This window comes from Cajanus cajan, chromosome 5, assembly GCF_000230855.2.
Source record: "Cajanus cajan strain Asha chromosome 5, NIPB_CcT2T_4, whole genome shotgun sequence".
Classification (NCBI taxonomy): Eukaryota; Viridiplantae; Streptophyta; class Magnoliopsida; order Fabales; family Fabaceae; genus Cajanus; species Cajanus cajan.
This window is the reverse complement of record NC_138521.1, coordinates 1023261-1036182: the sequence shown is the minus strand read 5'-3', so window position 1 is coordinate 1036182 and position 12922 is coordinate 1023261. Positions and strand designations below refer to the sequence as shown.

Here is a 12922-nt window from a genome sequence, read left to right as displayed (position 1 = left end):
TTATTTAATGAGATTATTTTTTAAAAATTACTATATTTAAAAAAGTTTTACAATAATAATCAATTATATATTTTAATTGTAATAAATATATTTATAATAACATGATATAATTAAAAATATAATTAATTACTAATAGTGTATAAATGATTAATTCTTTATTTATAAGCTTTCATTCCTTTGCAAATTACAATTATCTCCGTGAATTGAATCCTTTGTAACCCATGGCAGGCCGCGGCCCATCTACAGGGGCCCAATGGGCAATCGAGACAAATGAGAATGAGATTATTAAAAGGACACGTCATCACTGATCCTATCCATCACAGTGAAGAGTTGGCGTAGTTAGTTAGGCGGTGGCAGAGAAGAGAGGAGAAGAGAAGAGAAACACGATGGCCATTTCATCTCCATCTTCATCTTTGAACCTCACTTTCCTTCGCCCTCGCTCGCTTCAACCTCTTTCTTTCACTTCCTCTGTTTTCGCTCAGCCTCTCAGAAGCCTCCCCCTCACTCTCAGAGTCGCTACCAAAATCCAGAGCGTTGGAATCGGAAGAGAAGGCGCCGATCCTAAGGCCGGTGTTTCCCTTTATAAACCTAAATCCTACGAAGTTCTCGTCACCGACGCTGCCAATTCACTCGCCTATGCTCTTCAAGACGGAAACCTTCGTCTCGAAATCGATTTTCCGTATATATTTTACTTTCATAATTCAATCACAATTTCCAAATACCTAACACTTTTATAACTTAACTCAAATCCTATTGTGCAATACCGATAACAAGTTCTGCTTTCTGCATTTTAGTCTTGTGATTGATTTTCCATTTCTGTAATGTGTGCCTGGTTTCAACGCTATAAGCCAATAACTAGATTTTGCTTGCGTGCTGCCATTCTTTCCTGCAGGCCTTTACCCAGCAACATATCTTCTTATAAGGTACTATTCTTTGCGGTGCTCTCGGCCCTATTCATTACCACTTTTTCTCCACCATTGAATGTATCTAGGTGTAAGCTTTTGGACAGAGTACTAACTAAGGTCTGTTTGGAATTTGGATAAATTTCTTAATAAGCATTTACGGGAGAAGAAAATAAAGTAAAATAAGATTATCCAAAGTTAATATTAATTTATTGATAAGCTAATTTGTAAAAGTTATTTCATTTAACTTCTTTAAAAACTAATTTTTAACTTATGGAGAACTAACTTTAATGAACTTTATGTTATAAGAGCTAAATTTGGTGAATTTATTTTGAATGTAGGAAAAAAAAAGAAGGCATTTTGTGCTTCTTAATTTTTTTTTATAAAATTAAAAATAAAATAAAAAAGAGATAATTGAATGGGTAGTTATTGAGAGAGGGTGTTTCTTTTTTCTTTATTCGCAATTCAGATGTGTAATGGTATAGTAAAAAGTATTGACAAAAAATAGTTACACCTATACCCCTTTTATAATAGTTTATAATTTATAATAGGTATTCGTGACATTATCTATAACTATATCTATAATAATAACTATAATAAAGGGGTTGAACTTTTTGGTGTAGGCAATTTTTGTTCAATTTTACCCTTATAATTATTATATTATAAATTATAATTTTTTTAATTCTTTTCAATAAATTTCATCCCATAACCGTCTGTATTTTTAATAACCATTCACAGAGGCATGGAGTTTGTTTTGTACGCTAGTTATTTAAATAAAAATAATAATTTATAGAAATGTTATAAACCTTGTTCATTGGCTTAATCCAAACACCTTCAATTTTGAGCTTAAGTGCTAATTTTATAAGATGAGTAAGCCCAAATAAGTTCCATCGAAGCTTTTCCAAACACCCTCAAGTTCCCAAAATTAGTAGGTTATGGGTCTGTTTGTTTAAATTTTTTTTTTCCTAAAAGTATGCCTTTTTAATAAAACAAGCATTTTTCTACTGTTTTTTTGATGTGTTTGTCTAAACTTTCTATTTTTATTTATTTTTTATTTTTATTAAATAAACAGTTTTTTTTAATAGTTTTTTTTAAGTAACAACTCTTATCTGCTCTTTAAAAAATTGTTTTTTAAAAAGTACTTTATTTTAGTTTATACAAACAGATCCTATATCCTGCATTTACAAATTATAGAGAACCTCGTTGCATGCTGTGTAGTATTGAGGACAATGCCTTGCCTTGATATGGAGCATAACAAATTTTTACATTGGCTTTTATATACCTCACTTCAGGTTTTGTTTCTTTTTCTATTAGCAGTGACTTTCAATACATCAGTCTGATTAGTTGATTTTTAGGTCTGTATTATATGCCAGGCTAATTCCGAAACTGTTCTAGTTCATAGTTACTTGACCTTTGTGTGCATGCTTATCTGAATACATTGCACATAATTTTCTCAAATTCCTAAATATTTCAAGGGATCTTCAGATGAGTTCATTGATGCCAACATTCAACTTGCCTTGGCTGTTGTAAGAAAGCTCAAGGAGAAAAAGGAAACCAGAGCTTGCATAGTAAGAAGACTTGTTCTTTTCTTCCCCTCAAAAGCAAGGAATACTTATTTTCTTGTATACATGTTACACTTTTTTTCAAAATGGTACTACATTTGTGTGCCTCTTTGTAGGTATTCCCTGATAAACCAGAAAAGCGCCGAGCCTCTCAATTGTTCAAAGCAGCTCTAGATTCAGTAATGAAAATATAACTCAGTGTGAATTTATTTCCCATCTGTTAATGAACCAATTCCCATTTAACTTGCAACATTTTTCTAAAATAATGCCAGCAAAAGATCAGATTGTTGAAAAATTATGAAGTATTTAAACTATTTACTTCCACAGTTGATTGACTTTGATTCTGAATAAAGATATTATGTTTTTTGCTTCCAGATTGATGGCATTACCATAGGTTCTTTGGATGATGTCCCTGCTGGACCTATGACTTCATTTTTCAGATCTGTCAGGAACACCCTTGATTTTGACTTTGAAGATGACAATGAAGGTTAGATCTTGGGGGAAAATGGCATTACCATAGATAGCTTTCTAAGTAATAAGGTTCTTTTAGTTACCATGTTAGCAACTTATGGATAACAATTTATCAAATTATGTTTTTCATAATGTTTTTCATAATGTTTTTCATTGTAAATCATGACAACAATAATAATGTTTTGACCATTTCTTTTCTTAAAAATGCAGGTCGTTGGCAGTCTAGTGAGCCTCCATCACTCTACATATTCGTTAACTGCAGTACACGTGAACTTGCATATATAGAGAAGTATGTGGTATGGTGTTTCTTCAATGTGCTAATTAAATTTCAGTCTTATCTTCATTTGGTTGGTTTTGGCCTTTTTAGTCAGAAATATTTAGTTTTTGTTCATCGGTGACAAATAATATGCAAAAATATATGTTGATTTGAGTTCTTTCATTTGATTTTGGGTCAGTAAGCAATATTCTGCACCGTAAAGAGTTTAACTTCGAAGTTTATCCCTTCCAGTTGCAACATCTTAGATGGTAAAACTTGATCTAGGTTCTGGTTTTTGATGGCCTTTGTTGCAAACTGTGCGACTTATTTTTTATGCAATTATCTGCAATTGAAAAGAATTTGTTTTGCACACTGGCTTCACTAGCTGCTTTAGTTTGATGTATACCTTATAAATTTACTACTTGGATTCTGCAGGAAAAATTTGCTACATCAACACCAACACTTCTATTTAATCTTGAACTAGACACACTGCGGTATATGTTGTATTCCTTTTTTGTTTTTGTTTTGATTTTCTTACATGCCTAATTGCTTAACTATTTCATATAATTATGTTTGACAGAGAATAATTATTGAATTTACAGTGCTGATTTAGGCCTTCCGGGCTTCCCAGCCAAGGATTTGCACTACCGCTTTCTTTCTCTGTTCACTCCAGTGTTCTACATCCGAATCAGAGAGTATTCGAAGGTACCACTTCTTTATTGAATTGTCTCTAGATATTGATCTTATCAAATAATAGGCATTGAATGTTTCCTTTCTGTTTTTCAGACAGTTGCAATAGCACCTTATATTGTCAATTACAGTGGAGCTGTGTTCCGCCAGTACCCAGGTGCAACTATATTTTTATGTGTATCAGTATATGCATGCACAACCCCCCCCCCCCTCTCTCTTCTCATGCCTGCACTAAACAATATACATATAAGGCTAAAAGCATGTTCAGATCTTTTTTTTTTTTCAATCTATTGATCTGTGATCACATATTATTTAAAATAAATAGAGATTAATGAAAATTAAAAATTAAAAGATAAGGCACTACAGAGAAATTTGTGGAAAAAGTATGATAAACTGATGCTTTTATACCATTTATTTGATATATATTAGCATCAGACCCGACAAGGAAGACTATTTTTCCAGTTTATGTAACAACATTAAATTTTATTTTTTTAGCTTTTGATAAAAGAAGAATGTGATTACTACTATTTGTGGCTAGGGACATTTTTTTTTTTACGAAGAAATCACATTTAGTCAGGGAAATAGGCGTGTGGCCATATTGTTCTTTTTATTTCCCATTAGTCTTTGAATATTAACACTTGATTTTTGGGGCTGACCGTGTTTGCTTGGAGAGAATCACTTAGAACGGTCCATGTAGTAGTGGCACAAACCCACAAACTGTATTTAGCCTACAGTTAATACCAGATATATTTTAATTAATATTTGCTTCCTATTGAATAACTAGCATACTTCTATTTGCTGATGATATGGATGATGCACTAAATTGTTTCTTCATAAATTATTCAGGTCCTTGGCAGGTGATGCTTAAACAAGCAGATGGTTCTTATGCTTGCATAGCAGAAAGTGCAACCCGCTTCAGCCTTGGTGAGGTAGTTTCATGATCTTAGCATCATTTGCTTATTAATTGTAAATAGTTAACCTTATTTGCTTATTAACTTGTAAGTAGTTTCATATTAATCCATTGACTGGTATAGGCTAAAGAGGAATTGTTGAGGGTCTTGGGACTTAAAGAAGAAGAGGGAAGTTCTCTAGAATTTCTTCGAAGAGGCTACAAGGTATTCTTTTAATCAGTTTCTGTTAATAATATGCGTGCTTGTGTCTCGTTTGTTAGTGTTCTTTTTTGTCCTTGGTAAATCTTGAATATTCCTGTGATCCTACTCTGCATCTATTGTGATGTCTCAGTCCTCCACAAGAACCAAAATACAGTTTCAATTCTTTGCAGTATGTTCACAAAGTTGAGGCAGCATAGGTTTCCATGTGCCTTCAGATTTTGTTCTATTCCTCCTGTTGTATTTGTTTATATGAAAATAAAATTTAGGCTAAATTATATTTTTGAACCCTCTATTTATTTTTAAAATTCAATTTGGTCTCATTGTTTTTAAATGATCCAATTTGGTCCTCTGATTTTTAAAAAATGGAAGGATAACATTGAATATCGTTTGAAAATTAGATGACCAAATTAAATCATTTAAAATGTTCAATTTGATCCCACTATTTTTAAAATGTTCAATTTAGTTCTCTAATTTTCAAAAAAATGTTAAATATTGTCCTTTTACATAATTTTATTTATTAATGTCATCGGTATCAATTTGGATGGAAGAACAATATTGAACATTTTTTAAAAATTAAAGGACCAAATTGAACTTTTTAAAAATAATAGGACTAAATTGAATCTTAAAAATAAATAAAGGGGTTAAAAATATAATTTAGCCTAAAATTTAAGGGTAGACACATTTAACAAATTATTGTGGGTTTTGTTATTCTTTATTTTATTATTCCAACGGGCTTAATTAGTGGTTTTTTATTAACTATTTATACAAATGATCAGATTCTCATTATGTTTTGTTTAGGCATTGAGTTGACTCAATTTCCTGCTACAGTGGATTAATTATGAGATCTTAAATCTTATTTGGCCTGTCTCTAGTTCAGTTATAAATCTTTTGCCTGTATTGTGTGATATTACAGACAAGCACGTGGTGGGAAGAAGATTTTGATTCAGAAGCATCTTCTGCATGGCGGAGTTGAGTAGTACACTGTTAGAAGAGACTGTGTTTTGTTGCACCCGCATGTAGGTTGTCATTGAATGAGCTCACATACATTCCAGGAAGACATTTCCTGCAGAACTGCCCCTTTTTTTTAATATTCCTTAAGGTAATATTTTCTCATTCTTCCCCTTTCAGTTTGAACCGGATGTTACACATGGCAAAGAAACGTGAGGACTTCGCAAGCTCCATCGTGGGCATCCACGTCCATGTCAATAGTTAGTGTGTACTAAAGTTTGAGATAATGCGTATCCCTGAGAGGAGAGGGCCATGCAACTATTTTGTGAAATCTAGCTGTATTCCTCGACTATGCAATCTGTATTGTGTCTGATTTACCCGTTGCATCACATGAATCACATTATCGTATTTTATTTGATGACTTAAGCTTTGTCTTGGGTTATACCGAATATGATTCGTGGTTGTGAGAAGTAATGCCCCATGCGCAGTATTTTTTTTATGGAAGAATTACAATAATGATGCTAATGACACAGGTTCAGACGCAAGACCTTCAGTATACTATAACAATTTCATTACTAGGCTGACTTTAGGAGTCAGGAAGAGTTTAATCATCTGCACTTCTTGTACACCTAATAATAATAAACATATTTTATGCTATGCAAGCCATTTTGAAATTTGTCCCAAAAAAATATTTTGAAATTTACAGACGTAACATATTTACACATTACAGTTATTACAAGCAAGCCAGCAAACGTATAAAAAAAGGGTGTGCAGATACATATTATATTTAAATTCAATATCTATAGAAATTCCAAAGACCTAGAATCATGTTCTAGGTCACCCCAACCAAAATTGTGACACCATATAAGCTAACACTGATTGTGATATGAGCTGACGAATGTGTCTTGCAAGTGCAAATAGTATTCTACTGAAGGACACACAATACATGTTGCAATTTGTCCACAGAAAGAGGAGGATCAGTCTTCATCAAGACTAAGACTGCTGAAGTCAGGTTCTGGGGGCTTTTGTAGTTTGATCATGTCCCTGGAACCTGAACCACGGAGCCTATGATGACGAAGTGCATTAGCAGCAAAGCGAGAAGCGTAGACGGTTGTACCAAGTCCAAGGCTAGAAGCAGCAAAAGAAGAATTAGAATGCTTGACCAAGGCCCTGGTTGAATCATCACCGTTTTCATTATCAGAATCATATAACTCTTCTTCCTCCTTCCGGCGCTGTTCTGCAATCTTTCTCCTGCAATGGCGCCTCCAAGCAGCTTGAATGTAGATAGCAGCCCACGTCCTCCATTGCTGCGAATAGAAACGGAATGTGTGCTGAACCTGTCTACTGTGAATGTGCCTAAACTGTGAAGCAACAAACTTCAACTCCTCTGCTTCCAAAGCAAATGACTCCACCTCATTTATAGCCTTCACTGTCCTCGTTGATGATGGCAAGTTAGCAGCAGATTTGGGGTCCAATGCCCATGTTAGTAGCTCTTCTCCACAGAAGTCAGCTTCCTTCAGAAGACCTCTGTTGAAAAATCCACTCCTTCCACCATCTGTAGTGACACTCTCTAGACGCCCACGTATGATGAAGAGCATCTCATTCACTGGGTCCCCTTCCCTCACTATGTAAGTGCCCTCTGTATATAAAGTAGGCTTCAATCGCTCACATATAGCATCCAGCAAGCGTTCATCCATGTTTGCAAAGAGAGGAACCTGAATATATGTATGTTGTGATATACACGAGAAAATGAAGATTAATAAGTGGCAATGGCATTATGGCACTCAGCACTCACCCTTCTGACTAAATTCAAACAAAGATGGCGTTTGATATCTCTCCTGAGATCTTTCGGAAGACTCTGAACTAAGCTCTCCTCATCTACTCCACGGGTGTTCAGCCACTTGTATTGGTCATAGCGTCTCACTCTTTCCCTCAGCTCTTGAGGAAGCAAGCGATGATGCATCCACTGCTCAGAGTCACGTCTTTTGATCCTCATTTCCTCAAGACGAACTGACATTGATTGAAGGTAGGTCTGTCCAATTGCATGATGACTCAAACATTTAAACTATTGTAAATATGTGTTAAAAGTATTTCTCCATTTAGTGACAAGAAACTCGTAATGTTATATCATGTTAAAGCATGGTGATTGTTTGTCTTTGACCCATCCCTTAAACATGTCAAAGCTCATAACGTTAAGTGAACCGGCCCCTAAACTACAGCTCAGGCCATTTCAAATAGAAGAGAAGCAGAGAAAGATGGTGATGATAGTTGTGTTGATGACAAAGCGGCAGAGCTGTAAAACTAGATTTTTTTTCTTCATGAGTACAGAGAACACATGAATGTGATTCAATAATGTATTTAACCATCTCTTTTTTTCAAAGCATTTATTTTAGAAGTATATACAATTTTCTTATTTATGTAAAACAAAGTTGGGAACAGAAATTTCATACAGTGACTCCCAAGTCGCAAACTAGTTGATTGATTTGAGTTGGAATTGAGTTAAGTAACACTCGCGCTTTGTCTTTGCCAAAATAACCAAAAAAACAAGTTACATAACTTGCATATTATCATCATTCAGGTCAATCATTCGTCTGGTAGTGACTCTGACTATTAAAGTTTTATATTAACCAAGACATCAATAATAACCATTGATAGATAAATACCTACAGTTAAAGCTTTTTTTTTACCTGCATGTTCCCAATCAGAAGAGCAAAAAGGATAAGCCCCATAATAGCTATTACTATGGAAAACATAACCTCTCCAGGGTAGGTACTGGTTAGAAGCCCCTGACCAAGTGTACTGTGGAACGCAAAACAGAAGGTGCTTAGGCTTGTAAAACTTTGGAACGTAAAGCAATTTCAGTTATTGAAATGCACACGTGCTAGGTGCAAACAGTAATAACTAATTAAGAAATAAAAATAGAATTCTGCACCAACTTATCAAACATGTATAACAAATGCAATAGTTGGACATGTGAGGTTTAAGTGACAACATATCACTTTAAATAACACTGAATAAAGTTCATATTTAGAATTTATAGGAACAAAGTGTATTTGTTTACATGTTAGTTGGCAAAGAAGAGAAATACATGAAGCTAGCATCAAGTAAATGTTTAGATGATACATGTTAAATTAATTTATCAGATGGTGAAGAAGTCTTCTAAATCAATTGGTCTTGAGTCTTAATGACCCTATAATCACATCAAAATCAAACACAAGATAGTAGTGTGACCTGGTACTTGTCTATTCATGAAATTCAATTTTTATTTTTTTCAATTTTGAAGGTGTTAGACATGTAATCAGAACATAGCTTGCAGAATCCCTAACGGCTTAGTTTTTGGAGCTAATGGTTGCTAAACATCTTATACAACGAAAATTTAGACGCATATATTTTTGGAGAATCAGACAAGACAAGGAATATACCTCAAGTTTTGAAGGCCCCACCATAAACAGTAACAGAATTTAGGAAAAACTTCTATGGAAGCAACAATATCAGACTGTATAGCTTGAGAGAAGATTCCATAGTTAAATTCTGAGTTGTCATCCTCAACAAAGCATTTGGTTTTCAGAACAGTCTCGCTGACATTTCTCCAACTTTCATACCCTGACATATGCTTGTTCGAATTCCCACAGTACAAGAAATGTGTATTGCACCCGTCAACTTGTTTACAAGCATTCTTCCAGCAGGTGTCATTGCGTTCAATGGCTAGTAAGTACCAGACAGAGCCGGTTATCTGTGGCATCAGGGAAGAGTCAGAAGAATGCACTTATTACTACATAACTTTGTAAATTCTCTTCATACTTGTATTGGTTAGCCTGTATGGGAAAAGAACTGCAGAGGATCTAGTTTGCTATATCTAGGACTTCAAAGTCTTGCCACTTATCTTCTTAACCTTGTAAAATTTCTATACAACAAAACTTAGTGGCGTGCAAAAAAATTGAACTGAATCCACATTGTTTTGAGAAAAAATCCAAACTAAACCACATTGTAGAAACAGTTTGGTTAACTGAGTCATTTTTATAGAGTGGTTTGGTCTGATTTAGTTTAGTTCTTTGAAAAAAACCAATTCACATGAGTATAAAGTGGATATAAGAATTGCATCGCATTGATTCATTTTAAAAAAACCAAACCATTTTTAAAAAAATCGAACAAGTCTACTTTATAAAAAATAGTTTGATTAACTGAACAATTTTTATAGAATTATCCTGTACCAAAAAACCAACTTGTTTGGTTAACCAAACCATTCCACTTTTATAAAAAAAAAATGATTTGGTTACTTGAATTATTTTTATAAAATGTTTCGCTTTCCGACTGAACTAATCTATTTTATAAAAAGGGATTTAGTTAACAAAACTAATTTGTTTTTCCAGAAGACCAAACCATGAACAACCCTAACAAAACCCCATCAATAAGGAGAACTAGAAAAAGGATTGTTTTACAAGAAGCACTTACATGACTAGCAAGCATATACCAGATCAAATAGTACATGGCACCGAGCAATGCGTTTTCAGAGAAAACACCAGCTGTCTTTTTAACTTCTGAAGCTAAAGGTATAAAGCGTAGAAATCTTGGAAAATATTGCAGGATCACAATTCTCAACAATGCCGTTTTTGTGGCCAATACCTCTACACGTCCTGTTCTGTTGAGATATTTCCACACTACAATCTGCAGCAAACATGAAGACAACTGAACCTCATTTGCATAAAAACTTTCCAAATGTAACTTGAATCATAATTATCATCATTGACATTATGGGTTAAATTTAGTAGCCATTAACAATTGTTTAGGTTTCTTTCATGAATATCAGCAATGCAGGATATATTACTCTTACTGAAAGCTTCTTTTTCAAACCTGTGGCATAGGCAGCACAGAAATGAAGTCAACGATGAAGTAACGTTGTAAATATCTCTTGGCAATCTTTGCAGGATCTATAACAAGTTCACCTCGCCCAAATACTCGAGATGAAGGTGCAATGTAAGCAGTGCGGAATTGGAAACTTATGCGGACGAGATAAATGGCATCGCATATTGTTCTCAATGTGACAGTAAAACTTGCTAGCTTGTTATCTATGGCGAGGCAAAATGATTTGTGGTTGAAATAAGGCAGATAAAAAAAGAAGGGATCACAAGCTACAGAAAAAATGCATAGAATCTCAAAAAACTTATTCCAATACAGAAGGTTCTTATCTTGAGGGTCAAATACTTTTTTTTCTGACACTTTGAGATCTTCTGGGAATACTGCCCAAGTAGTGACTCCAGTTTTGAGTGATCTTCCGAATGTCTTTAGTCCATCTGAACTCTTCTTCACTCCAAGCCTAAAGGATTTCGATGCTCTTTTTCTTCCACGGCCAGGAAGAGGAATAGGTAGAGAATCTAAATTAAATCTTAGTTTTTTCATCCCACTGGAGCTAGATGGCAATGACAAATTTGAATCCAGATCATCCAACCTACATCATCCACTGTGTGTCAGATTCAGAAACGCTTAGTTTAACAACTTAGCCTTCGCACACATCAAAGAATGATTGTTAATCAAAGTGGAATATAACATAGTAAGTTTTGTATCATATCAAGAGTGTTGGTTGAACAAGGCATGTGAATATTGTAAACTACCTATCATACCAAGTTCAATTTCCATGAATCAACAAAAAACATCATATCTGAATTCTGAAGCATTTAATTACAAATTATCTAGTCTTGCTTTGAATTCTCAACTAATAAAGAAAAAAGAGTTTGATCAGTTAAAATATATATCCTCAAGGGACATTCGAGGTACGTTAATAAAGGAAATTTACTGACATGCAACTAGCTTCGAAATTGGAACCTATAAACCTTTGCATCTCATGTCTCAAGCTATGAACTCTAACATCATATCAAACATTTTACATGCAAACAAACACAAAAGGAACAGTAAAATAATTGTGCTTATGTATTCTATACCTTACGAACTTCTCCTTCTGGCCTCCAATATACTGTGACTTGTAACCAGAGTCAAACATTTTGAAGAAATTACATAGAGACCGCCAGGAATACCAGATCTGTCCAGCAGTTTCCTGACGTATGACAAAGTTCAGTCTTCTATTTCATACAATGCAGATAATCACGGCGATTTCAGAAATTTCTTTGGTATATATAATCTCTAAAATACGAAATTCAAAGGGAGATAATCCTTAGAAAATAAATACAAACAAAGAATCCAACGCAAGGAAACTCTAATAATAATAACTTGACATGGTTTTAACTTTTAAGATAAATTGCCAAGATCAAACATGCCCCTTTCTATGATTTGAACGTAATGGATTCAACATTCTATGCTTTTAAACAATGTCAATCCAACAATGAAAATGACTCGGACACGCTTCTAGGAAATGTTTTTTCAACAATTTCAATTTCAGTTCCAAATCTAAATATACAAAGACTTAATCATCTGCAGGGTTGTCCATTTCTAGCAACCCATCTCCTTATTTCCATAATTTGAAAAAAAAAAATTTGGAGAAGAACCTGAAAGATGAAAATTTTGGACAAGAAAGAATAATGTAAATAAAATGAAAGGTATGCACTTACTGTGACAATGTTTAAGGCTTTGATTGTACAAAATTGTGGTATGTGGTATATTGGGGTGTGGAAAGGAATGAGAAGAGATGAATATTGAGGGAAAAAGAGAAGAGATTGGTAAAAGGAAAAACCTTGTTACGGTTTTCAGAGTAGATTTAGGAAGTTTAAACCGTTACGGCAGTTACAAGGGAACCCGCCACATGTATGCACTCTATTGTCTATTATTATTATTTTTTTATGTTTTTTTTAATAATAAAAATTAATATTAAAAAATAATTACTCTTACATAGATAAGACAAATTTAAAATCTTGACGTTTGAGAACTAATCACAACACCAATCCATCTAACAAATATCAATAATTTTTAAACATTTTTATTAAAAAAAATATAAAGATACAAAATACTTTAATTTCATTAATATAATTATAA

The 12922-nt window shown here is 33.8% G+C and overlaps 2 protein-coding genes across 6 annotated transcripts; one reads left to right on the top strand and one right to left on the bottom strand.

Annotated features, from left to right (window-relative positions):
• Positions 1-303: 303 nt before the first annotated feature.
• LPA3 (Low PSII Accumulation 3) lies at positions 304-8423 on the top strand. Of its 4 annotated transcripts, none has more exons than XR_002240498.3 (13): positions 304-679; positions 893-923; positions 2378-2470; positions 2581-2643; positions 2840-2951; positions 3146-3231; positions 3627-3685; positions 3794-3896; positions 3978-4038; positions 4728-4810; positions 4916-4996; positions 5907-6092; positions 6908-8423. XR_002240498.3 is itself a non-coding variant. In XM_020370390.3 (13 exons), exons 1-12 carry the CDS (start codon positions 387-389, stop codon positions 5964-5966), a joined length of 1125 nt encoding a protein of 374 aa, XP_020225979.2. In that variant the 5' UTR covers positions 304-386; the 3' UTR covers positions 5967-6009; positions 6122-6411. The 4 variants fall into 4 exon arrangements, 3 of the variants coding, with proteins under 3 accessions (XP_020225979.2, XP_020225980.2, XP_082930816.1); XM_020370390.3 differs by lacking the exon at positions 6908-8423 and adding an exon at positions 6122-6411 and having other exon boundaries at positions 5907-6009; XM_020370391.3 differs by lacking the exon at positions 6908-8423 and adding an exon at positions 6122-6411 and having other exon boundaries at positions 5907-6013.
• Positions 6575-12627, bottom strand: LOC109807770 (putative cyclic nucleotide-gated ion channel 7). 2 transcript variants are annotated; one of them, XM_083074689.1, is made up of 8 exons: positions 12502-12627; positions 11878-11990; positions 10793-11387; positions 10394-10606; positions 9364-9674; positions 8629-8740; positions 7737-7973; positions 6575-7656 (listed from the first exon to the last, which is right to left on the bottom strand). In XM_083074689.1, the coding sequence occupies exons 2-8, from the start codon at positions 11934-11936 to the stop codon at positions 6919-6921; spliced, it is 2265 nt and encodes a 754-aa protein (XP_082930815.1). In that variant the 5' UTR covers positions 11937-11990; positions 12502-12627; the 3' UTR covers positions 6575-6918. The 2 variants fall into 2 exon arrangements, with proteins under 2 accessions (XP_082930815.1, XP_029129203.2); XM_029273370.2 differs by lacking the exon at positions 12502-12627 and having other exon boundaries at positions 10793-11399.
• Positions 12628-12922: the final 295 nt, after the last annotated feature.